Source organism: Pleurodeles waltl, chromosome 6, assembly GCF_031143425.1.
Source record: "Pleurodeles waltl isolate 20211129_DDA chromosome 6, aPleWal1.hap1.20221129, whole genome shotgun sequence".
NCBI classification, from domain to species: Eukaryota; Metazoa; Chordata; class Amphibia; order Caudata; family Salamandridae; genus Pleurodeles; species Pleurodeles waltl.
In genome coordinates, this window is record NC_090445.1 from 717,579,602 (window position 1) to 717,607,130 (window position 27,529).

Consider the following 27,529-nt stretch of genomic DNA (forward strand, 5'->3'; position numbering starts at 1 on the left):
AACGAGACTGCTGCTATAATTTATTGCTGCACTATGTGGCACCAATGAGGCAAGTGGATTTGTCAATAGGGTAAGTAGTTTTATGAAACAACCCGTCCCATGGACAAGTAGATATTTTATTAAATTCCACTCCTCTGGAAGGGGTGGAAGTCTGCATCGAAGTCGGTGCTAGAAGAGTTCCAAAGTTAGGGAATATGGCCTTCTTAAAGGGCTTGTTGGAAATGGCCTTTCTGCAGGGGCACCCCCCAACGTTTTGCCTTCCTCCTCTTTTTCTGAACTTATTTTTGCTGGCTTTAGGACACTGCGCACTTTACCATTGCTAATCAGTGCTAAAGTGCATACGCTCTCTCCTTAAAACATGGTGACATTGGCTCATACCCAATTGGCTTACTTAATTTACTTGTAAATCCCTAATCAAGTGCACTACATGTGTCCAGGGCCTGTAAATTAAATGCTACTAGTGGACTGCAGCACTGCTTGTGCCACCCACATAAGTAGCCCCCTAACCATGTCTCAGGCCTGCATCTGCAGTGCCTGTGTGTGCAGTTTCACTGCCACTTCGACTTGGCATTTAAAAGTACTTGCCAAGCCTTAAACTCCCCTTTTTCTACATTTAAATCACCCCTAAGTTAGGTCCTAGGTAGCCCATAGGGCAGGGTGCTATGTAGGTAAAAGGCAGGACATGAACATGTGTGTTTTATATGTCTTGGTAGTGTAAAACTCCTAAATTCGCTTTTAAACTGCTGTGATTTAGGGCTATCCTCATATACTGTTTGAGTGGTAGATTCTGATCTGAAAGGAGTAACAAGGTCATATGTAGTATGGCCAGAATTGAAATACAAAATCCTGCTGACTGGTGAAGTTGGCTTTAATATTACTATTTTAGAAATGCCACTTTTAGAAAGTGAGCATTTCTCTGCACTTAAATCCTTCTGTGCCTTACAATCCACGTCTGGTTCGGTTTAGTTGACAACTCCCTTGTGCATTCACTCAGACAACACCAAACACAGAATGCTCAGTCATACTTTCATACATCTGCATATTGAATGGGTCTTCCTGGGCTGGGAGGGTGGAGGGCCGGACACTTAAATGTCAAAGGACAGTAGCCTGCTCTCACACAAAGGACTGCCACACCCCCTACTGGGACCCTGGCAGACAGGATGAAACTGAAAGGGGTCCTTGTGCACTTCTAAGCCACTCTTTGAAGTCTCCCCCACTTCAAAGGCACATTTGGGTATTTAAGCATGGTCTCTGACCCTACCAATTTAGACACTTCTGAGGTAGACACCTCTACTTCACAGACACTTTCTGGAGAAGAAACCCTGAACCAGAACCTGCAATGTGCCAAGAAGAACTGCCTGGCTGCCCAAAGGACTCACCTGACTGCTTTTCTGCAAAGGACTGCTGCCTTGCTGCTCTCTGGCTGCGCTGAGAAGTGCTCTCCAAGGGCATGGATAGAGCTTGCCTCCTGTTCCTTGAAGTCTCAGGACCAAAAAGACTTCAGTCCTGCAAAATAACTTATTGTGCGGTGGGAATCAAAGCACAGCCTGCAAGAAAGGACGCACAGCCTGCATCGCAGTGAGAAAATCACCACACGCCAACCGGAATGACACAGCCCAAATTTGCAAGGAGAAGATCGATGCAGCGCCTGCACTGCGACCAGAAATTCGCCACACGGCTCACTGGATCGATGCAAAGCCGAGCTGGAACAACGCAGCCCGACTTCCTGAGAGGAATCGAGGCTGCGCCTGCCAGCGGCAGAAATTTCCATGCATCGCCCACCGGATCGACGCAGCCCCTGTGACTTCGTCCTGCACGCCCAGGATTTCAACTCATCGTCCCTGGGGCGTCCGAAAACCCCCACAACCCGAAGAGGATCCCAGTCTACGTGCCAGAAATCTACGCAAAGCCCGCCCTGCGTGAAAACTCAATGACGTATCGTTTGTGTGCGCTAGAAAAATTGACGCACACCTCCCTGTTTTCCAGGCATCTCCTTCTCTGCGCTCCCTTGCAGAGAATTTGAACGAAAACCAGGTACTTTGTGCTTGCTAGAGACACTTGTTGCTTTTTAAAAGACTAAAGACACTTTATATCATTTTTACAGTGATATTTCAACATATACTGCGGTTTATTTTTGTGGTGTTATACTGTGTTATTGCATGACTTATTGCACAAATACTTTACACATTGCCTTTTAAGTTAAGCGTGACAGGATAAATTGGATTGTGTGTGACTTACCCTGACTAGAGTGAGGGTCCTTGCTTTGACAGGGGTAACCTGACTTCCAACCAAAGACCCCATTTCTAACAGGGCTTGACCTGCTGAGGCTTTGCCGATGTGCATCTCAACGTCTCTTCTGAAAGAGATGAGTGGGATGGGTCAACTCTTGCTTCACTTTCAATGCTTGGGCTTGGACTTCAACTTACCAGTGGACTTTGACCGCAGGCTCGAAATTAAGAGCAGGTCTTACAAAAGGAATGCAACCTCATCCTGACGTAATATTTCACTTCACAGTCCTGAATATCCTTTGGGTGTTTGAGGGCGCACTCATCGCACAACTTGGAGTTATGTCCCCCACCAAGCACCAAAGACACACCTAGTGTGGGTCGATGACTGACATGTTTTCTGCAATTATGGCATGGTTTGAAGTTGGTAGTATTAGAAGGGAAGATTGTTCTCAGGCACAGCGGATTTCATTTTGGGGTCACTGACAAGCAAATAAAAGTGGGCACAGAGCTCCGAAACCTTGTTCGAAGGCATAGAAAAAAAGTAACTGACGGTGCACCAGGGTGGCACTCGTATGTGCCTCTCCTCAGTCAATTCGGGTGTGGAAAGAAGTCTGAACAGAACAAAGCTTACACAAAGGCACAAAGTGTCACTTTGCGGTGCACAAGAGCACTGATATGAAAAGTTTCTAGATCTAGTCTGGCATCTGGGGAATATTTTAAAGGTGAGAAATCTGTAGTTAGAAGTATCCATCGGAAAATGGTTTTAACTTGTGAACTGGATAGAAAAAAATGTAATGCCACCACAGCTCTGCACAGTCACATTAGGTGTGAATTGTCTTTACAAGGAAGACGTGAGGCCCATTTAAGAGCAAGCTTGGACTCCTATCTGCTGGCATTAAAGAAGGTGTGATAGAAATCTTACAGAGACTCCCAAGAAGAGAAGGTGCAAAATGCTACATCCTCAACACCTTTCCTGACACTCTAATGGAAGAACAAGCTGAGGACTGTGACTCTCTGGGTCAAGGTTGCGAGGGGTGAGGAGACAGAGCATCAAGAGCAACCATAAATGTCCAGTCAACTTCCACTGAAAAACAGTTCACACTTGGAAGACTGGGTGAGGGCACTGCACTGACACCAGCCGCCGGGTGCTGATGGCGAAAAACGGTCATCGCCTTTCGCAGAAAATGTCAAATCTAAGCAAAGCTGACTGGCAGTCGAAAGCTGACCAGCATTTGTGTAAAGAGCGCTGGCAGACGGGCATTCAACAGACTTGGATCTCCTTAGGGCCTTTCAGCACACCATGAGTTTGAGGGAGCCAGAAGCTAGTCAACAAAGCCTTCGTGAACCTCGCCACTAACCGGGGTCAGCACCAGGTTTAGGAAAGTTGAGAACAAATCTGGCAGCACTGAGCATGACACCAGAACAGAGCCAGGCACTGGGAAGGGGTAGAGACTAAAGACGTAGTCAATAGGCTCCCCTGAATAGAAGGCATGCTCCAAGACTGAGAACGACAGCGGACAAAGGAACATCCAGAAACAGGATCTATGGAACTGCAAAAATTTTGGTAACAGAAGAAAACTTCTCAAGATAGTACAACAAAAAAAAGGGTGGGAAAAAAGGGAATTGACATCGAAGTGCCATATATGGCCCTGTTACATCATATTCAGTTAGTAGTAAGAGTCAATCTGGAGCCACCCACAGATAAGCTCTTGCAAAGTTTTCCGCATCCAGGCACCTGGAGGTTGAAGGAATTTGCAGGTAGAAATAACTATCAGACAAACGTATTACTGGAAAGAGCTGCTCATCATATAAAAAGCACCCGTGCAATTAATAGCAAGCAGCCTGAAAGCATCATGAGGAATCTTTCATATCAAGCCACAGCACTATTAAGGCTTTAAATAATTTGTGATTACCCCTTTAGTATAATAACCAGGCCTAAACCTACCACTCAGTACAAAGAGACGTCAGTAGCCATGACTGAAATCAGCTGCAATGCCAAACCATCTTCTTACCCAACTGCAGACAGATATCTTGTGTTAAGATATGCTGAAAGGCTCAGAATTTTGTGCACTCTGATTCTGTGATAAGAGTTTCACATGGTGAACAGAATACATAGAAACTGCCAAGGCACAAAAACACGTTACATATGAATATGAAAAATAAGGTTTTCTACCTGTATAAATGGCACGCCTGTCCTTTCGATGGCTACCACGCCCACAGTCTGGTTCACCTCCAGGTCCAGGATGAGGATCTCTCTTGGGTACAGGAGGAGCATGTGGTTTCTGCGGGAGGGCAGGTACGAGAGCTGCAGGCAGTCATTTAGTGTGACAGACTCTGTGCTGCAAAACATCGAACACAACACTTCTGTGGCAGTAGTGAATTTGGTGATGACGCTTTCCCACCACATGGTCTTAAAGAGCAATTCTTGCAATTATTGAACATAGTTTAGAATTTAGGTGCCTCACATTTAATACTTTTAAATATGATACTGTAATTGTTTCGCCCACACAGATTAAATCACACATACAATGTCAGAAGTTCACTTTAAATGTTGAACTAAATGAACTTGCATTTGTACATTGTACCAGGAGTGCTTTCCAAATCATTGATTTATTTCACCAGGATAAGTGGATCTATATTTCAATGATTTCAAAAGCCTCAACTGGCCAGTCTTCAGGAGAATAGACATTTGCATTTCATGATGTCGGTTCAACCCAATTGTAAAGGACATCTTAAGCCTTTGTGCAGGATAAATTCCCAAAGCTTCAGTAATGGAGATTAAACGAAAAATGTATCATTGAAATTTCTCAAACCTTTAATGTGGCATCTCACAGTTCTCAGCTACAGACTAAACGCGTCCTTTACACATGAGCATCTTGCCGACATTAACTCTCAGGAATCCTTTTGACATTCTTTCTGAATTTACTGAAATCTGTTCCAGAAACGACTTCCTTAAATGAAAGATTACTTGCCCATTCTATCAGAATGAGCAATGGGCTGCAGTATTCGAAAGACTTTACCCAACAATTTCAGGAGAAATGTCAAAAAGGCATCACCTGTGAATGCTTGCAAATCAATGCAAATTTACAACCAATCCACAACACAGATATTGCTAGAGTCATGTCCACAATGTTATACCACGTGCTTTAGTAACCAAAGCCAGTGTGTTTATGGAAGGAGGTCGATAAATAAAATCACCTACATTGTTACTGGAAATCTTCTCACATGTAATCATGCGCAAAAATGTGCCAATCAAATTAATGGTAAATAATTGACAATGTCTACCAGCGTGAGCCCCACCGAGAACGTGCCAGAGAGAATCCAGTTCATATCACAACTGGAATTACCTTTGGCCATTGCCAGCATTGGCCATTCCCAAACAGACGACCCGGAGCTCGACCTCGATTTGATCAAGTGGCCTCTGTGCCTCTGAAGCACAAAGGATAACTGAGGCTGGGCAAGAGAACATATTTGCTTAAGACAAAAAAGACTTGAAGATATGACTTCCTATTTGCAAACGGGCTGGTGGTGTGCCTCAAATGTAACAGTGTGGTAAAACAGGCTGTATGGCTTCCTAACAACCTTGTTACATTCGTTTTCTGACTTTTAATGGCTACTTTGAGATAAAATCTAGTACACTTCATGAGTTTTTTTGCCACCTGAAGAAGGAGAATGCTTCATACTAACGAGCTCAACTTGTACTTTAAAAAACGTTCTCTTGGCTGAGACTGAGGCGTTGCATATGTCCGTAAGAGAAGATGCAACTCTCCAACCTTAGCAACATATTTTAAACATAACAGAAAAGCAATCCAAAAAGGGAGCACCCTGTGTTACATTTCAGCTCGAATAGCCCCAAAGCATCATGATAAATGCAGTCATTAGAATGAATTCGAATAATATTTCAAAAAGTCTTTCACCATAAATGGGTGCAGCAAGTGCTGTAACATTGTAGAAAGTTTTCACCTAACTTGATGCGGCGAATGCCGTATATCCGGACACGTGTTTCTGGCTTTCGGCCGTCATCAGAGGAGAGCAAAGTGTGGCAGACGGGGTTGCTTGAAATGCTGCCTAAACGTATTCGCAGGTTTTTGTACCACTCAGTAGGCGCACAGGTGCTACACCAGAGCTCGTCAGCTCAAATGCTCACAGGAGTTTACAAAGCACATTTTTGTGGCACCTTTTCCATTTCCTAATTAAACAGACATTTGCAATGCAATAGAACTCACATTTTCTTGAGTTAGAGCTATTGGCATTGTAAATTCAGAACCAGACTTTTCTTGTCACATAAATTGGTCAACCCTGTCATAATTTGTTCTTTTCCTGCCATATTTAGGTGGTTACTGGCGGCTACTGACATCAGACAAATTGGAAAATAAGGCTGGAAACTTTTTTTTTTTATTTCAACAAAATGACAAGTCTTGCAAGAGTTCTTGCTTCCCATTTCAACAAAACTCTAATGAAGTTAACAATAGCAGAGCAGTCTGAGAAGAGTTATGGCCCCCAAGAAAGGAGATAAGCAATGCCCTGTGCATGGGACAGAGACTCTGAAGGCAAAGCAAGTTTAACACCATTGCTTCTAGGTTTAGATACATTCTACCAGAAAGGGCATATTGTGGCTTACATGAGCAATGCTAAACGATCAGGTGTTTCTTTTGTAAAATAAGCTTATTTTAGGAGGCAGAGGTAATCGAGGACAGCAGTGGAATAAAGCCAAAACAAATGTCAGCGACTTAAGAGGAACGGAATGCAGCAATAAAACAGGCAGCTACCAGCCTAAAACACCCACAGTGAAAAGGCAGCAACAAAGAAACAACAAGAAAAGTCAGTCACAGCAACAGATAGGGACACCAAAGTGGAATAATACAGTAGTTGGTCACTGCTCTGAAACAGAAAAAGGAGGGAGAAAAAAGCAGACCTGACCACTAGCAAGCATGAAAGGACACTGCAACCAACAAATGAAATCGCTTTAAGCCAAAAGAAGTGTACAAAAAGTATACACGGAGTTGAAGGCTTACGCTCGACCTAAAAACAAAAACACCATTAGCATGTCCTCTTTACCTGGGTTTCTCGTTGGTGATGAGAATTTTGACTTTGTGGAGAGCCTTCTTGGGCCCAGTGGCCACCACCTGCTTGCTGTGAGCCGGGCTGGAGTGGGGGCTGGAGATGTAGACCTTCTTCCCAGAGTTAGCAGGAGCTTTTGACGGAGAGAAGTCTGAGATGAAAACGATCCCTTCGCTGGTGAGCACTGCGTATACAAACAGAAGAAAATGCCTTAATGTTGCTGATTACACAACTGTCACCACATCAAACTGAACGACCAAAAAATGTATACACCACCAAGCCCAGAGACTGTCCGCACCAGAAGCAGATGATGGCCAAAGTGTTATCCCTGCCAATGTGGCATTTCTGAGGGCTCAACCTTGAAGAGGTGTGGTGGGCGGCGAAACAGGACTTTCACCTTGGAGCCGCGTTGGCCTATATGATATTCTACTTGCTAGTCTAGGGCAGCACCTAGGCCAAAAAGGTAGAAATGGTTGGGATGCTGTCTCTTTTGAGGGCCTGGTGCTTTCTGGATGCTTGCCCTATACATACTGGGCATGGCATTGAAAACTTCATCCTACACGTGGTGCAGCCATCTCAGAAGTTGAAAGATAACTTCTCTGTCCTAACATAATTTTGTTATGTGCATTGGCAGTGCCCTTTTTCTTTTGGACAGTGTGAGTGGGGATGTTAACAGAGACACCAGTTAGGACTAAGCAGTACCTGGTGTGCCCTTCACTTTTGGGGTGGTTCAGCAAGTACCAATATAAAAACTTGCAGAAAGAGTTGCTTCTTGCCTTGCCACAGTTGCCTGTGGGTCTCCTTGCTAGTCGCATACTTCCTGACCTGCCAACACTGTGCACCTGTTTTTTGTAGCTCCTTCACTTATGCTTTAGTAGTTATTTTGATTACATCTTGCCGAGTACATCTTGTCTACATTGCCGTTTTATGTGTGTCTTCTGCCAAATAGCCATGGGCCTTTTTTGCACCTCAGAGCGTCTTTCCAGAACTGGGTGTCCCTATGGCCTGAGAAGTGTGAGACCCGAAACTTGGGTTTAGGTTGGATTATTATCTATGCATGGAGATGCATGTATGAAAGTATATGCATACTGACCCCCTTGATATTTATTCTGCTCTTTGGTGCATTGGTGTCATCTGCTGGTGCAACAATCTCTGTTCTTCCTTGTTTTGTTGACCTGTTTCCCCAGATTCCACTTGTAGTTCCCCATTTAGTAACTGGGAAGGCAGTAGACCTAGCAGCAATTTTGGACTGTACACCTGCTGCTCTGGAATCCTGACCGCAATAGTCAGCTGTAAGGCCACCGGGGTGCTCTGAAAGCAGAACTCGGTTAGCTCTGATTAGTGCTTCCATCCATGACTTCGGCACTTCCCAGACATCCTGACAATGACACCTCATTTAACAAACTGTGAGAACTCTATGCTGTACCAACACAGGAAGTACAGCTTGGGATAATATTTATGTTTCATACTACTATAAATACAGGGGTGTGGGATGATGCCATAGCTACCCCTGAAACAGCTCAGATCTAAGCATTTTCTATGCAACAGTTATCTGAGAGTAAAGGACAGGTCAATATAGACAGAACCCATTTGTTCATAAACCACTCATCTTCCCCTTACTTCCCAGCATGCACTGCACTAAAATAGTCTATACTTAACACCATCTGTGCAGCAGTCTCGGCTACTTTATTCCAGTCACACATTACTTCATAACGGACCCTATACTCCACCATCCATCTTAAAGGCATTAAAAGAAAAAGAAAACGAGGCCTCTAACCCGGAAACCCAACTTGATCCCTAGAGATCTCACGCACTTTACTGTTGTGTAAAGATTATGAGGAAGGTTGGCGTACACCAACCCCAGCACAATACCAGGGAGAAACTCCCTTCTGTAGGACTGCCACTCTGGGCTGTCCTGGCCTCATCTACCACCGAGCCCTTAAAACCATCACAGGCCGAATGAGCTACAACAGCACACTTGTACAATTATTGACATTTTACCTAAAAGACAGAGGCAAGCTAGTCAAAATGAACTCATCCTGGTCAGTGGCAATAAAACAATACACACATGTAGAAGAACAACGACAAGGCAAAGTCAGGTTCTAGCACAGTGGCTGTCCTACACACTGAACAATAACACAGCACTGCACATTGGGAGGAAAATGCCAGTTTCAGATTTCAACCTCACCATGTGTCTAGGTTGGAATTGTAAGGGAGCATGTGCCATTCACTGCTGACATGGTGTATATTGTAATTGCTTTAAGGGGCTTTGGATCACCCTCATTTCGCAAATGCTTCTTTCGCTCTGTAACCTTCAGCCACTGGGCTGAGACTTTGAAATATTTATGCAAGCTGAAACAAGATGTGATTGACAGTCTCACCTACTTTCTTTTGGCTGTGTTCTGTTGTCTCCTTTGGGATGCATTAAGTCTATTTCGCACTCAGCAAGCAGCCTGTACAATCCATCTGTCAGATGCGTTTGTCTAAACGTTCTCCCCAAAGTGCAATCAAAGCATTGGGAAAGCCAATAGCACTTCCTTACAAAGATCAAACCTATTGATTCTGCCCCTTCGTATTCCTACTAGACATAATTGCAGAGTAAGGAAAAGCGCTCTTTAAGTTCTCCAAAAAGAATGTGAAAAATAATGAAAAGGGCAGAATATCTTTCAGTGAAGTTTCAAGATAAAACAAATTATAGGAAATATTCACATGCAAGCAGATTTACTACTTTTGGGAATTGACAAGCATTCCCGGAAGAATCCTGGGAAAGCTCCACTAGGTGCAGGTTTCCATGTGCACTACTAGGAATCTCAGTGACATGTTCCTGGGCTCCAATTTCCTCAACGCAAAATTGTAAATATTGTAAATAGTGTACAATGTCACCCTGGGGAAAGGCAGCTGGAAAGCAATGGCACATTTTTGAGCTGTCTTGCCAGATTATTGTTTTTTTTTTAAGGAAAAAAAATGTTATGAGCCTTTTTTCAACCCTCTTAATCCACTGGTTGCCATTTGTTCTTTGATTCCGCCAACCACAGCATACAGCACGGGAAATTAGTCAGCCCTCTTCAGCTATTTGTTCCCCTGATTGTGAGTGATGGCATTCTGCGTATGCACAATGTGCACATTCTTTACAACAGTGCTTCCCACATTTTTTAGAACCACAACCCAATTTTTAGAACAACAAACTTTTGTGACCCACCTAGCTTTAACAGACATGAGGAGGGGTTGAGTTTTTAATGTAATAATAGACATGCTTTTAAAATGCTGTGTATTAACAAAATAATATACTCTTTTAATTTGTGACGGTGATTTTAGAAAATTTGGAGAATCTCTCCTGCAGTAGATTTCGGGGTGAGAACTCATGTCCATTTTATGTTAAAACATGACCCAGCGATGCATTTCAACTCCCTGAAACTAAATGGGGAGACGGCGGAGGTTTTGTTGATGAACAATCCCTTGACTCCCTGGGACTCTCACTTGTGGCCTTCAACCTTGAGTAGTCTCCCCCAGCCCAGTGGCGGCTGTGAAGCATTTAGGAGTGTGACTTGATGACAAACGTACCATGAGTCATCAAAATCATAATGTGCCCACCACTAGTTTTGTCATCTTGAAGTGCTTAAGGATGATTCTTTATTGTCTCCCCACATCTGCCCAAAGAACCGTGATTCAGAACATAGTTATCTCCAGACTGGATTATGGGAATGTGTTATATCTGGGTGTGGCAAAAACAGTACTTAAACGCCTCCAGATTGCCCAGAATGTCACTGCTGGACTTCTGCTCCACCTTCCCAGATGCAGCTCCACAGCCAGTATGCTCAGGATGCTACACTGGTTACACATTGTGCATTTTTAGGCATTGTAGTATATGCACAAATGCATTTCAAATTCTGGATCAGCCTATATTAGAGCCTTAGTATCCACATATGCCCCTACACACCAGTTGCATGCAAGCCACATGAGGTTGGCTGCCATTCTAAGAATTAGGAAATCTCGACTCTGGAATGATCTCCCTCCTAGACTGAGGGAGAGCCAGTCACCTTCTTTGTTTTGTGAATCTTTAAAGACCCAGCTGTTTCAACTTTTGGAATCTCACTAATCTTGACTCATTTTTCTGTACTTGAGCTTAGTGCTAGAAAACCTTTGTCATGTAGCTATGCGCTTTATAAATCATGCTTAATAATAATATATAGTCTATAGTGTATATATATATATATATCCAAAGTTTCCAGAGAACAGACGCACACTCAGGAATTCAAAAGCTGAGGTGTTTATTTAACACAACGAGTTTCGGCTGACAAGCAGCCTTGGTCACGTGTATAGTTCAACCAGTATACAGCACTTTAAATACCATCCAGGCATAAACATAGAAACAGGACTGAGTTATCTTTACTTTTTGTGCAAATAGGTATCAGAATAATATGGGTAATATAGACATTGTACAATAGATGAAAAACGACTGATTCAATTAAATCAATATATCCATATACGTCCAACCATATATCTCATTGATGAATTATTATTTGACTGAATTACCACAAAATTGCTGCAAAAAATGCTAGATAATAAAAGGACTATAAATATATATAAATTATATATAAATATGATTGTCTGTTGTATAAGTCAGTACAAATATAAATATAGAGAATAAATGTAAATATAGGGGTTAATATAGATATAAATATAATTGACCATTTAGTACAAATATATAGGTGTATAAATATATAAATATAGATATAAATATGGCTCAAATATCTCCATATACTAAAAGAAGTATTATTTTATGTGGCAGACCAATATTTTTAACTTTCAATTTTTCATTCCATTCTACTAGAAGCAATCCAATTCATCCAATGTATACATTTAAAAAAAAAAAAATATATATATATATTTTTTATTTTTATTTTTTACTTTTTATAATTCCAATTGCTGCTCAATGCCAATATATTGCCAAAAAATATTTTTTCGGTAAATCACACAACCTTTCTTCAATAAACTTATAGCAGAGCTACAGGAAAAAACTTCTCATTGTTTCTGTGTAGCCAATACCCACAACACCATGTGAAAGGAAAAAGTAATAAGGAAATCAGGTTTCAGGAATCCATCTGGACCCCTCCAATCTGTAAAGACATAATCAAAACACATACATAAAAAAACAAGTAAATAAAATAGAACCTAATTGGAAAAATCTAAAGGAGCAGAGAGAAATAAGAAAACAAGAAACCACTGTTATTCACAATATAAGTTATTGTTAAAAGTTAATATAAGATAAGATACAGCAAATGTAATTCCTTCTATTTTACTAAACCAAATTCATTATATTAATCATCAAACAAGTGGGTATTAAGCTCTTCACCAATGTTCAATCCTCTTGGTGTCTTGGTTTCTAAGTCTACAATGTATTTGGATTCTTTTTTGCGTAAAGTTACCGAACAACCGAAAAATTATCCGTGATATTCTCGGCCATCTACACGGTATTCGCATTGGAGTCGCAGCTGCAGACCTTAACGCCGCATTATCTCGGCGATCGAAACGAATCTTCAAAATGATGTGAATTTGCGGTCCTAACTATTATTTTTGAATTATTTTTTAATTCTGCCGATAACACATTAGTAACGCATGGCGTCGAAGCAAAAGGCTGATATTTTGAGCACAGCACAGCGGTACTAACAAACTGAATAACGGTGACATCTTTTTTCAGCAATTCCTGAATTTTGGCTTCTCTCCATTTACAATTATCGCCTGAGATTAAGTACGATTCTTTAGAAAAGTGCTGATTCACTATTCATGATACACAAATAATCACTAAAGATTGCCAGTAATCAAGTTCACTAATTATATTACCGTATTTTCCGGCGTATAAGACGACTTTTTAACCCCTGAAAATCTCCTCAAAAGTCGGGGGTCGTCTTATACGCCGGTATACGGTGTGCTGAAACTTCAGGGACAGGCGCCCTGTAGCTGAGCCACCGTGCGTTGCATTTGGAAATCGATTCCAAGCGTATGATGGGTTCCGCATCCCACAAGATTCAGCTACTTGTGGACACAGAGCTGATTGGTCAACCGTGAGTTGAGCTGTCCTTACCGTGTGCCGCAATCCTCGCTGGCAGTTGTCTGGACAGGCACGTATTTCTGCATGTGCTCCAGGCTATTCCACTTGCACTGTTTTATGTTTACATGTTTGATGACAAACAGCCTTCTGTTTATAAGTGACAGTTTTCCTACTAAGTACCTGCATGTCATAAGCATTTGAATTAAAATTACCATGTTAAAATCAAATCTGATGTTTTTAAATTTTTATTTGGTGTGCGTTGGAAGAGGGGTAGTCTTATACAGCGAGTATAGCCCAAACCCTATATTTTAACAGGAAAAGTAGGGGGTCGTCTTATACGCCCAGTCGTCTTATATGCCGGAAAATACAGTATATTTTTTTCATCCCGATTTTTTTCATCCCGATTTTCTGAAACTGGCTCCAACGTCTATGAGCTTATAATCACGCATAACAAGTTACAAATGAATTTTCTAAGAAGGCATATAATACTTAATTTTGTCCGACGTGTCCCGGCAAGGGGAACTGGGTATTTTACCCAGGGGACTTCATTTGAAGGATTGAATATTTATTTTTCTTGTATTAGTAGTATTTTCTGTATTATTTAGATTTGGTAATAGATGACAATATGGATGATGACATTGACAATGAGAGAAAAATAGCTGCTCAAGCACTGTTTGCGAAAACTACTATCAGAGGAAAATTACTTGGTAATGATACAGGATGCAACAATGATTTAAGTACATTACTTTACAAACTAGAAAAATTATGCAAACAAGAAATATCTAAATGGTGGGAAGCCACTTCTTTACAGAATTATATTGATCAAGATATGGTCCCAAGAGGATTGAGAATCTTTTATTACACCATCATATGAGTCATCCAATCCTGAAATGCTGAAAGAATGGGCAGAAAATTCGGCAACTAGTTCTAAACACATGCTTGTAATTTTGGTAAAATATGCATGGCTTGACAGAGAAACTTTACTAACAGATATCAAAAAAATAAAAGAAGATCTTGCTTCTAGACCTGAAAAAGAAACCATTTCTCGTTTTCTTGAAACAATGAAGACTAAATTGAAAAAATATGAAGATGATATAAAGATCAAAAAACAACAAAAACTACATAGAGATATAGGAGATTATGAAAGTGGTAGGATCCTGACATTTAGCAGAAAATATGATCATTTGTATAAATCAGGATCCAATTACTCCTTACCTGTAGATCAGCCCTCAACCTCTGAAAGTGAATTGGAAAGTACAAAAGAGATTGACTCCTTAAGTTCAACTGATAGTGAAATTTCTAATATCGAAATCACCAACAAGCCGGCCACTTTTTTAGACGAATATCGCCTGCTGCGACGCAGCAGGCAAGTCCCGTACAAGCAGAAAGGGGAAGGACAGAATTACAGAGGCAGATCAATGGGCCGAAGAGGAAGAAGAGCCGGAGCCAGAAGAGGAGAGAGAGATCTAGAATTTGCAATAAGAAGAGATCAAAATTTGGAGCAAGTGGGAAAAACAACAAAAGGCTCCAATGTACCAACATAATGGATAATGAGATGGTGAATAAGACTATTATTAACTTATCAGATCACCAGTTAACCGAAGAAGATAAAAAAACATTATGTTTAGGCCTCTCTTTCTGTCCTACTGTACGATTCAATTATGCTGAAACTTGTATAGACTTGTTCAAATTTATCAGAAAATTGAAACTAAAAAAGTGGTTTAAATTGAAAGGAAATATTGGTAATGGTTTAGAACCATCTATGTCTAATGATACTGATAAACATGTTTTATCTATTAGTGATGTTGATACCTTATTGACTTTGCATGAACTAGAACAAGATCAAGATGTTCAGATCGATGGGAAAGGTCTTTATCAGACTTTAGATGATTTGGGTATTGTATGATTGTACAGTCCCTTCAGGTTTTAAACCTAAGTCTACATTTTTCCCGAATATGAATCACGATAATATTGATACCTTTTATGACATGGCTGTTCAAGGGTTGATACATTTTTGACATCGAACATGGTTTAAACCTAGATGGAATAATAACATGACATATAAACAGTGTGAAACTATCAGACTACTAGCAGAGGATGGTGATACCATTATCTGTCCGGCAGATAAGGGAGGAAATATAGTCCTTTGGAAAAGACAAAGATATATTGATGAGGTTATGCGACAGTTGAGCAACTCACAATTCTACAGGGCAGTGACTAAAGATGTATATACGAACAGTATTATAGGAATTTGGGACCTCCTAACTGAGTGGAAGGATAAGGGCCTCCTGCTATGGGAAGAGTATTGTTTCCTGAAAAAGGACTTTCCCAAGTTACCTCTATTATACATCCTCCCTAAAATTCACAAAGATAGGAATAACCCTCCAGGGAGACCCATAGTTTCCTCATGTGGTAATGCATTGGAAAATGTATCCAAATATGTGGATTTTTTCTTGAGGGAATTTGTCATGAGCTTACCCTCCTATGTTCAAGATACTAAAGATTTTTTAGGTAAATTGGAAGGCATCATTTGGGAAGAGGATTTTTTACTTATATCCTTAGATGTGAATTCTCTGTATACTATCATTGATCATGAGAAAGGCATACAAGCATGCAAACATTTCTTACGTACTAGATCTTTACGATATTTGGCGCATACGGATATGATTATTGAAATGATAAGATACTGTTTGACTAACAATATTTTTCTATTTGATGGCAAACTTTATAAACAAGTACTCGGGACTGCAATGGGAACTTGCTTTGCTCCCAGTTTTGCCTGTCTGTTCTTAGGTCTGTGGGAAGAAGAGATCTTTAAAGATGAAGATAAGTACCCAGAAATAAAACAGGCCACATTATGGCTTAGGCATATTGATGACCTTTTCATAATTTGGAAAGGATCGGAAAATGAGGCTATTCGATTCATCGAGAAACTCAATGAAAATGATTGCAATATTAAATTAACATATATTAGCCATTCTTCAATTGAATTTTTGGATACTAAAGTTAAGATTAAAGATAACATGATCCACACTGAACTTTTTCGTAAAACTACAGCAGGAAATAGTTTATTACATGCTACCAGTGGTCATCCTGAGAAACTGAAATGGAGTATCCCGTATGGCGAATTATTGAGAGCCAAAAGAATCAGCAATACAGATGAGGCATTTGAACAAGAACAGAAATACATGATAATAAGGTTTAAGCAAAGAGGCTACCCAGATTGGGTAATTAAAAAAGCGACAGAAAAAATCAAGACAGTGGAAAGAATCCAGACTCTTTTTGATAATACTGTTAGAGTAAAAGATGAGAACGATGAAGACATCAGGTTGATCCTAACTTATAATGAGGACACTACTCAGATTAAAAAGATTATTTCTAAACATTGGAACATCTTGAAATGGGACCCTATTATTGGTAAAGAGATTCAGAATTGGCCCTTACTTATAGAAGAGGGCGCAATCTTCATGATTTATTGAGATCAAATGATGTCACTTCTATTTCTCAAATAAAGGAACACAATTTACAGGGATTCTTTCCATGTGGCCATTGCAAAGCTTGCCGCAATAGTACGATCAGGAAAGAGTACCCCACAAGTAAACCAGGGATGAAGAGACAAATCAAGCAGTTTTTGACATGTAGTACTCCTTTTACTATTTACGTATTAGAATGTCCATGTCATCTTTGGTATGTGGGTAGTACCAAACACGCAGTGAAGAAACGTATTTTGGAACACATGCGTGCTATTACATCAAAGGATCCGCACTACCCTGTAGCAAGACATTTTCAGGATTGTCATAATTCTGATAGTACCTTGTTATCCTAATTTAAATGTGGGGGTGAAATACGAGTGATAAGGCGCTCCTGCCTCCAAGGATAAAGCAACAAATAGCACTTTAGTGCACGGTGCCAAATATAGGGGTTGCACCCTCCAGTCTCCCCAAAAGAGGTAACCTAATGTTACCCGTAACGAACTATAAGGTATTCGCACACATGCATTGATTCAAAGACAATAAACACAGGTCTGTGGATAATCACAAAAATTAATTACATACAGTTATATAAACACCGAAACAAATTTATAGTACATCAGAAATTACGATAATCAAATATGAATTCCATCACATTGATATTATACATAAAAAGTTCATGAAGATTATTCTCATCCAATTGTCCTGATTTCCACAATGAAATATTATGGCTCCGCAGTTGCACAATTTGAATCCCAATTGTTCATAAATGTCCAATATCAGTGCAATCCTATTCAAAGATAATCCATAAATGAATGTCCTTCACATCGTCCCGTTGTCAACACGTGTTTCATCCCGGGAGTACCCATGGATTTCCTCAGGACCTCCTGTAAAAATTGCTCCACTTTTCGTATTGTGAATATATCCTTAATCTGGACCGCTATTATGTAATATTAGACCGTCAAGCGAGTACGCTAATCTCTCCGTCTCCCGATAACTAGAAGCCGCGGCCCCTCGGCTGCCCGCATTATATACAGCTATATGAAGCAGAAATCGAAAACGGACATTCCCGTGACGGGAATAATAGCGGTCCAGATTAAGGATATATTCACAATACGAAAAGTGGAGCAATTTTTACAGGAGGTCCTGAGGAAATCCATGGGTACTCCCGGGATGAAACACGTGTTGACAACGGGACGATGTGAAGGACATTCATTTATGGATTATCTTTGAATAGGATTGCACTGATATTGGACATTTATGAACAATTGGGATTCAAATTGTGCAACTGCGGAGCCATAATATTTCATTGTGGAAATCAGGACAATTGGATGAGAATAATCTTCATGAACTTTTTATGTATAATATCAATGTGATGGAATTCATATTTGATTATCGTAATTTCTGATGTACTATAAATTTGTTTCGGAGTTTATATAACTGTATGTAATTAATTTTTGTGATTATCCACAGACCTGTGTTTATTGTCTTTGAATCAATGCATGTGTGCAAATAACTTATAGTACCTTGTTATCCTATTTTGGTATTGAACATGTGCCATCACACCACAGAGGTGGTAATAGAGAGCTAACTTTACGCAAAAAAGAATCCAAATACATTGTAGACTTAGAAACCAAGACACCAAGAGGATTGAACATTGGTGAAGAGCTTAATACCCACTTGTTTGATGATTAATATAATGAATTTGGTTTAGTAAAATAGAAGGAATTACAGTTGCTGTATCTTATCTTATATTAACTTTTAACAATAACTTATATTGTGAATAACAGTGGTTTCTTGTTTTCTTATTTCTCTCTGCTCCTTTAGATTTTTCCAATTAGGTTCTATTTTATTTACTTGTTTTTTTATGTATGTGTTTTGATTATGTCTTTACAGGATGGAGGGGTCCGGATGGATTCCTGAAACCTGATTTCATTATTACTTTTTCCTTTCACATGGTGTTGTGGGTATTGGCTACACAGAAACAATGAGAAGTTTTTTCCTATAGCTCTGCTATAAGTTTATTGAAGAAGGGTTGTGTGATTTACCAGAAAAATAATTTTTGGCAATATATTGGCATTGAGCAGCAATTGGAATTATAAAAAGTAAAAAAAAAAATCATTTTTTTCCAAAAATGTATACATTGGATGAATTGGATTGCTTCTAGTAGAATGGAATGAAAAATTGAAAGTTAAAAATATTGGTTCTGCCACATAAAATAATACTTCTTTTAGTATATGGAGATATTTGAGCCATATTTATATTTATATTTATATTTATATATTTATACACCTATATATTTGTACTAAATGTTCAATTATATTTATATCTATATTTACACCTATATTTACATTTATTCTCTATATTTGTACTGACTTATACAACAGACAATCATATTTATATATAATTTATATATATTTATAGTGCTTTTATTATCTAGCATTTTTTGCAGCAATTTTGTGGTAATTCAGTCAAATAATAATTCATCAATGAGATATATTGTTGGACGTATATGGATATATTGATTTAATTGAATCAGTCGTTTTTCATCTATTGTACAATGTCTATATTACCCATATTATTCTGATAACTATTTGCACAAAAAGTAAAGATAACTCAGTCCTGTTTCTATGTTTATGCCTGGATGGTATTTAAAGTGTTGTATACTGGTTGAACTATACACGTGACCAAGGCTGCTTGTCAGCCGAAACGCGTTGTGTTAAATAAACACCTCAGCTTTTGAATTCCTGAGTGTGCGTCTGTTCTCTGGAAACTTTGGATTTATGTATAAAATTAACTGGAGTGCTCTGCCGGTTGTGACGCACCACCCCTCAAGGGCTGCCTAAAGTCCTATAGTGAGCATTTTTTCTGTGTGGATATATATATATATATATATATATATATATATATATATATATATATATATATATATATATATGTGTGTTTCTCAAAAACAAAGCGGCTCAATTAATGGTGCTCAAACCAAGGGCAAGCCGAACCCTCAATTTTAAATAACAAAGCAACGTTCGGTTGAGCACTCCATCAAGAATAGTGAATTAATCATTTATTAACTGTGAATAAAGGGAAAGAACAACGCGTTTCGACCAAGTCGGTCTTTGTCAAGTTCAAAATTCAACGATTCAATTAACACCCTATTTATAGCTAATTGCAATATTACCAAAGTGATGCAAGCTGGGACTTGTAGTGTTAAACAGGAAAAGAAGAAAAAAGCGAAGAGAAGAACAAACAGAGAATAGTGCCAATCTATAATCACCTACAAACTTGTATCAACAGAAATCATATAGGTTTTCATACATAATATTTGTCACAAATTTGATTCTATTAAGTAATGAATAATTCTTCTATCACATCCATATCTACAAACAAATACATAGCCTCATCATATATTCAGATAGATTTTGTTACCAATTTAAAGGTCCAATATTTTCACTCATTATCCACACTAATTTATCATTGCTTAAAACGTTCACATATAAGCCTTGAGTTCATATATTAAGGACTCGGGAGATTTACTAAAAATTCTGTTGGATATTGATTGGCAGGAAGAGTATTTATTGGTCACAATAGATGCAGTCTCCCTCTATACATCTATTAATCATGAAGTGGGATTAAAAGCAGTAGAATATTTTTTAAAACAACAGAATATTTCCGAATTAGAACACTCGAACATGTTGCTATCCATGATTGACATGTGTTTAAAGAACAATATTTTCATGTGCTGGAACAATATTCAAAGTGGGGGTGCTAACAATGTTACATCACTGAAGTCCTGGGGATTGTGAAACAATCTAGCTTTACACAAAGTGTAGTAAATGCAGGGGAGTGGTAGGGGTGTACTGTGAAGCTGGTGGTGCATTTTGGAGCACACTGTTGCAAATATATTACTAAAGCATCGTGCAGCGGTGCACTGACATTTACAGATAGCACATTTTCTATTGAAATGGCCTCTGAATTTGCACAGACAAACGGTTTCACTGATAAAACTATAGGGCATACAAATGTAGAGTGTGGCAATCGGGTTTCAGTGATTATTTATATTTGTGTATTACCAAATAAAAATGTTTTGATTTGATTAGATGGTACCACAAACTTTGTTTCAATCACACTTCACAATTAGCAAAAAAAGTGTTTTTGTTTTTTTATTTGCTTGTGCTTCATTTTTACTTTCTTAAATGCTAATGTATTCTGAAAAATATGTACAGTTCAGTTACAGGTATGAACATCCTGTACACGTATGAACATCCCACAGCCTTTCCTTTCACACTCCTTGTACCTCAACAAAATTGCCATATAGTTGACTTTAAAAGCTCCTCTGTCTATGCAGTCAGAGAAAAGAAAGTAAACACCAATCCCCATCTTAAATGAAAAAGCAGCAATTTGTAAGAATACGTAGCCTGATTTTGAAGCACAGAAAAAGTTAGGAGATAAATACAAAATGTAAAAGCATTTTTTTATTTATTGCTCTTCCCTGACCCACCAGAAATCGGCTGGCGCCCCACCAGTGTCATTTGAATAACAAGAATGTTTTTCCGTAGGGCGTGCACCTGAAGCCTATGAATATCGAAGGCAAAGGTGGTACTAATACATTCAGTTTTTCCTAAAATACCAGCTTCTTTAAAAAAAAGAGGCTTTTTAGCCTTGGAGGGTCCCTTGGGGACCCCTGCACCAAGGCTAGGGCCTCAGGGTGTGCCTGCCATGGCCCCTTTTCTTTTTTTATATTTTTGGTGGGACTAAAGCAGAGTCCCAAAATGGCTGCCATCACTTCATTGATGAAGTGTTGGCAGCCAATCATATATCAGTCCCAGATAGCTGAATTTGCAGAGGATCTGGGTCCCCAGATATCTTTATTTTTTAACCTATAATATCTCCACAACTACTAAATGGATTTTACTCTTGCCAAATTTGGTGTCATTCCGTTCAGCAGTTTGGGCTGCAGGCGTATCTAAAGACCCTATGAAAAACCGAAAGGGGAAATCGCATTTTGGGACACCCCCCCCCCCTCATTTTCTGGGCCCCTGCTTGACGGATCACCCTGAAACTTTCAAGGCAGCAGCAGAACTGACTGAAGTATAAGTTTTGAGAATTGCGTGAAAATTCATCAAGCAGTGCCAAAGTTCCAAAGTTATTGGCAAAACAAAAAACTCTCTTCCTATTGAAACTAGGTCCTAACTACAACTCTATAAGTACCTACTGCCATAGGTCATACATATATATATATAGACACACACATATATATATATATATATCCACCATATGACACAAAGTCAAACACAGCACACACAGGAATCCTTGTGTTTGAAATGTATTCTTCCAACAGAGACAAGTAACCCAACTACCACCAATATATATTGCGCCCTAAGATAACTATAACTTTTACCCCTGCCATGCACAGTTTTTTCTTCAATTATTTGATTGATAATGCTTCATTGATATTTTTATTGATGTTATAAAAGTTGTCGTGAGTGCTGTAATATCTGGTGTAATTAGCAGTGCATGTTAAGGGCACAAGTTATAGTTACCTTAGGGCGCGAGTTATAGTTACTTGAAATAACTAACTATAACTGCTGAATTTCTATGGTTTTGTGCAAGTAAACCTAACCTAACTATAACATCCCTGTAACCTTTGTTTTCTTAAGTGAATTTCTATGTTTTTATTAATTCTATTTACTAACTATAACGTCCCTGTAACCACTCTTTTTTCCAGTAAATTTCTATTTTTTTATGTAAAGTAATTTTAATTACTATATGCTGATCGAACCACCGCCACAGGGCCTTGCCTTAGCCATGCCCTCGGCCAACCCTCTATAACCACCCAACCGGCGGGACCTGTCTCTCTGGGTGTGAGGATAGGTGTGAGAGGGTGTCTCTGGGTGTGAGAGTGGGTGAGACTGTGTGGGTGTGAGAGGGTCTATGTGGGTGTGAGACTGTCTCGGTGTGAGAGGGAGTCTCTGGGTGTGAAAGTGGGTGTGTGAGTCTGTGTGGGTCTGTGAGTGGGTGTGTGAATGTCTGAATGGGTCTGTGAATGAGTACTTGAGTCTCTGAGTGGGCCTGAGTCGGTGTGTGGGTCTCCAAGTAAGTGCATGAGTCTCTGAGTAGGTCGGTGAGTGAGTGTGTGAGCCTTTGTGAAGGTTTGTGAGTGTGTCCGTGAGTGTCTGTGGGTTTGTGAGTGGTTGCATAAGTGTTTGAGTAGGTCTGTGAGTGAGCACATGAGACTGAGTACATCTGTGAGTGAGTGCATGAGTTTCTGAGTAGGTCTGTGAGTGGGTGCATGGGTCTGTGAGTGTCTGTGTGGGTGTGTCAGTAGCATGAGTGACTTGGCCACAAAGGAACTGTACCTGCCCATTTATCCAACTTTGGGGGAGGAGGGCCCCACGGCCCCCTCTCAGAGTCAAATTTGGCCCCAGGGCCCAGCCTTCACTAAATAGAAGCGGGAGCTGCGTTCCCCACCCCCGAACTGGGTCGATTTGGCCATCCTGGATGACCCCCTCTAGGCACCCCTTGTGCATTGGGACCACTGGGGGAGCCTCAAGGCCCCCATGGGCCCGGCCAGCTCCCTGCCTCCAACAGAAGCCAGCATTGCTCTTGCACACAGGAAGCTGCATGTTTAAAACATTCAGCTTCCCGGATGGAAAAGCAATTGTATTATCTCTTTCCTTTCCCACATCTTGGGCACCCCGGGACATAACAGTAGCCGGATCTGGGGCCAGCAGTCCCCAAGGCCATTATTGGCTCCACGAGGGGGGTCAACCTCTAACGTTTTACTTCGCCCCAGGGAGATAGTGGTCCCTGGGAGTCTGCAACAGACCCCCTTCATCATATTATATCAGCTCTCGGAGAGGTGGCGGTTCCCGGCGTTGTGGGGGGACCGCGCCGCCACCTTCATTGTAACAAATTGGCCCACGGAGGTGGCGGTCCCTGGGGTTGCAGGGGAGCCGCACAAGCCCCCCTGCATAAGTTTCAGTTTTAGCCCCAGGGAGGTGTCGGTCCCCGAGGCTGTGGGGGAGGCTATATGTCGGGAAGGCCTCCCCGATTATAAATCATTGTTTTGCCCCAGGGAGGTGGTGGCCCCTGGGGCACGGAGGGCAGAGGGCCTCCCACATATTTTTGCATAACCCCCCTGGGGAGGTGGTGGTCCCCGGGGCTCAATGAGCCTTTGGAGGGGCCTATGTCGGCTCTCTTCTCTTAAAAAAAAAAATGCCCCGGGAAGTGGCCCACCCAAGGACTCTATTCAAAACAAGGACAGGAGCTGCTGATTTCTTTTTTAATTTTTAATTTTTTTATTTTTGCCGAATTCGTGTTTGCAACGCAATTTTCAGCGCACATTTTTGATGCCTGCCAGGTCTTTATGGGATACACAGCTACTTGGTGGTTCTTTCATTCTTCACTACCTCCCTCTCATTGTGTATGCTTCAGCGGCTTAGTTGGTGCTAGGTCTAGGTTATGACGAATGGCACTCCCCATCATGTCTTTTCATATAGGGTGTTTCACACATGGTGTGTTTCACATGTTTGACACTGGGTAGCACCCTCAATTGATTATTCCTACATGCTATTAATAGCAGTCTCTTTCTCTTCTCTTTTTTCTTTTCTTCTTTTCTCACTTTTCTTTCTTTTTTTGTACCTCTTTCTTTGGATTATGTGCTCTGTAACCTTTTTCCACTCAGGAATAACATTTATTGCCAGTATTGGATTAAGGGATTGAAACGTCGTCGACTGGACTACCTTTTCTCATTCTTTGAACAATTTTCTATGTGTATACAAGCAAGAATGTAATACATTTGTCACATATGTAATGCCTGGGTTCTTTGAATTTGTTTCTTACATTTTGTCATTGTAAGTGTGTTTTGTTTCCCCACTCCATTTGTCTTGAATTCAAATAAATGACTCATTTTTAAATTTACATGGTGAGCATAGACTTTATTGGGTTTCTATGTGATTCGTAAACTCACTTGAGGGACCGTTGTTCTTTTTAAAAAAAACTTTGACCCCTGGTCCCTAAGTAGACGTGGGTTTTCCTTGTCCTTAAAGTGACAAAAATAAAAAAATAACAAAACAAAAAAAAAAAATCAAAGAAACCATGCCGCCTACAGGTGATGGCCATTTACCTGAAATAAAAAAATCAGATTTACCACCATGAGGGCCGGTGTATAATTTGTAAAATACTGAGTTCTGTGCCTGAAGCACTGCTCAGAAGGCCAGGGCCAGCGTTATTAACTTTCAGTGCACAGAATACTAAGGCTGTGCATTCTTGAATCCATCTCAGGACTCTTTAATCCACTTTCAGATACTGCTTGCCTCTTTATCTCACTTTTGTAGGTTTCTGCTTTCTCCCTTGGTGAAGGTCTTTTCATTTGTGTCTTCCTCCTTCTTTCAAGTTTTTATTTTTTCCTCTCTTACTTGCAGGAAATGTCTAATGAGGCAAAATAAGTGCTGAATGACAGGGACATGGTGCTGGGATATAAGGAGTAGTGAAGCATTGCTGGTTGAGCAAAACAAGATTGCATAGACTGGTGTTTAAAAGGGAAACAAAGGGAGGGGCAAGACCATAAATTAGTTTGAATACAATGGTAGGAAGTGAGTGCAACTTTTGACAAAGTCAATAGGTTTCGCCTATGTAAGACCTATTGTCTCTGTCAATGTTTTTTTTTTTTTTTTTAGACATGTTGCACAGCGGCACGGGTATCTGTGCAACATGGCTTAAAGAAAAGATATTAAAAAAGCTCTATGACCTGGCGAGCTCTGACCACGTCATAGCGCTTTGTTTTTCTTTACTTTAAGCCATGTTGGACAGCAATCCGCTTCTGTACAATACATCTGAAATAGTAAGGGGCAAGCAACATGAGGGAAGTGCAGGGGAGGAGGAAGGAAGCAGCAACAGGCAGCGGGAGGCAAACATGGGGTAAGCAATATGAGAGTGGTGCAGGAGAGGAGGGAGGGAGGGAGCAGCAACTGAGAACAGGAGGAGAGTGTGGGGGTAAGCAGTAAGAAAGAAATGTTGGGAGGAGGGAGGGAACGACAATGAACAGAAGAAGGAGGGCAAGGAACAGCAGAGGGGGGTGCAGGGAGGAGGGAGCAGCAATGGACAGAGGGAGGGAGCAACACGAGAGAGTGCAGGGGAGGAGGGAGCAAAGGGAGTAGCAGCACAATATACAGCTGGACGACAGCAGGGGGACAGCAACACAAGGGAGGGAGGCGAACTGTAGAGTGCCATGTGCTCTTATAAAATGCATGTTATAGAATGCATGGCACAAAGAAAAATAAATACCTTCAGGAGCGCACGGCAAGTGGAAGGACTCAGGAAGCTGTACTTGGTCCATTCTCCACAGCAGAGACAACACTGAAGCCCCATGAGGAAGCAGACTGCACCGACCAATAAGAAGCAAGGAAACAAGAGTGCCGTAGAAGCCAACCAATGATAAGTAACAGACGGGTTTTAAGCATGTTTAAAGCTTTTGTTTGTTAAGAAACTATTTTGCCAACAGTTGTCTCAAAAAAACCTAAAAAAGGTGGGTTGGCTATTAGAGTCACCTGATTTGTGATGCAGGATGTAGCAAAGAGGTGGACCTTCTTAGGGAGTTAAACCATGCCTTTAAGGTTTGTCAGTGCAATGGCTTTAAAGGGGCCTTGTCCAAGTGAATGCGCTGGTGGGGGTCTGGCTTTGTGGGTATCAAAGCACTGAAAGTGAACACCATTTGCTATGAAAGCAAAATCCAAGATAAGCGTTCACAGGGTTCATGGGTGCTGCAGGCAAGAAAACAGATAAGAGAATAGGTGGGAGGGAACAATGAAAAATAGATAGTAGGTGAACCCCAGCATGGAAGGCTGAGAACAAGAATATTTCTGTGCCTTTGATTCTGAGGGCAGATCAGGACATAAGTAAAATGAAGTGGTCAATTGTGACAAAAATGGTTACAAAAGTACAAAGAAGGAAGAGGTAGGACTCTGGTGAACTGAGATAACCAAGTGCGATACTTTGCAGAAGCAGCTTCAGTAAAGTGCCTTTCATGGAAACCAGATTGTAAGGAAATGTCCCTTTTTGAAAAGTCAACTACTACGTTTTGAGCTCATGTGGCTGGTTTTTTGTCGGTGAGAGTGAACTGTGGCCTGATAACCAGAGCTCAGTGCCTGTGTGCGGACCTTTAACTGTGTATATTTTATTGGTTTACACTTAATTGGCATTAGCAAACTCACTGTAAGTCCCTTATATTTGGTACTTAGGCACTAGAGTCTGTATGTTAGAGGGTCTCCCCTGGGACTGCAGCACTGATTGTGCCACCCTGGGTGTGACAAAAGTAAAACACGACTCCTAGTCTTCCACTGCAGACTGAAAGGACAGTTTTTTAAACTGCTAACTCAGCTCTACCATATAAAGTCCTGGCAAAGCCAAGTCCTCCCTTTTAAATATACACAAGTCACCACTAAGGCAGGCCTAGCACGCCCTAAGGCATGGTGGTGTATATTCTAAAGTAGAACATGTGTTTTTACGGGTTTCAACAGTAAAAATCCACACCTGATGTTTTTACTGTGGAGAAGGATAGTAGCCCTAATGGTGAGTGCAGAGTGTCAGGCTGCCACATAGCCCTGCTAACTTCTGACTGAGCTTACTAAAGTTGATACTGTAAGATATCAAACAACTCTTTACATTAATCCTGACTTCATCACCATGTCAAAATTTATGTAACATGTTGCAGTGTGCAACTT

At 40.6% G+C, this 27,529-nt stretch overlaps 1 protein-coding gene across 2 annotated transcripts in view; it reads right to left on the reverse strand.

The window, feature by feature from the left end:
• Nucleotides 1–27,529, reverse strand: part of WDR11 (WD repeat domain 11) — a 646,314-nt gene that overhangs the window by 527,205 nt on the left and 91,580 nt on the right. For both annotated transcript variants that reach the window (XM_069239226.1, XM_069239227.1), the window contains exons 5-6: nucleotides 7,287–7,473; nucleotides 4,402–4,567 (exon numbers count right to left, since the gene is read on the reverse strand). In XM_069239226.1, coding sequence (XP_069095327.1) covers nucleotides 4,402–4,567; nucleotides 7,287–7,473 — 353 coding nt within the window. The remainder of the gene's footprint in view (nucleotides 1–4,401; nucleotides 4,568–7,286; nucleotides 7,474–27,529) is intronic.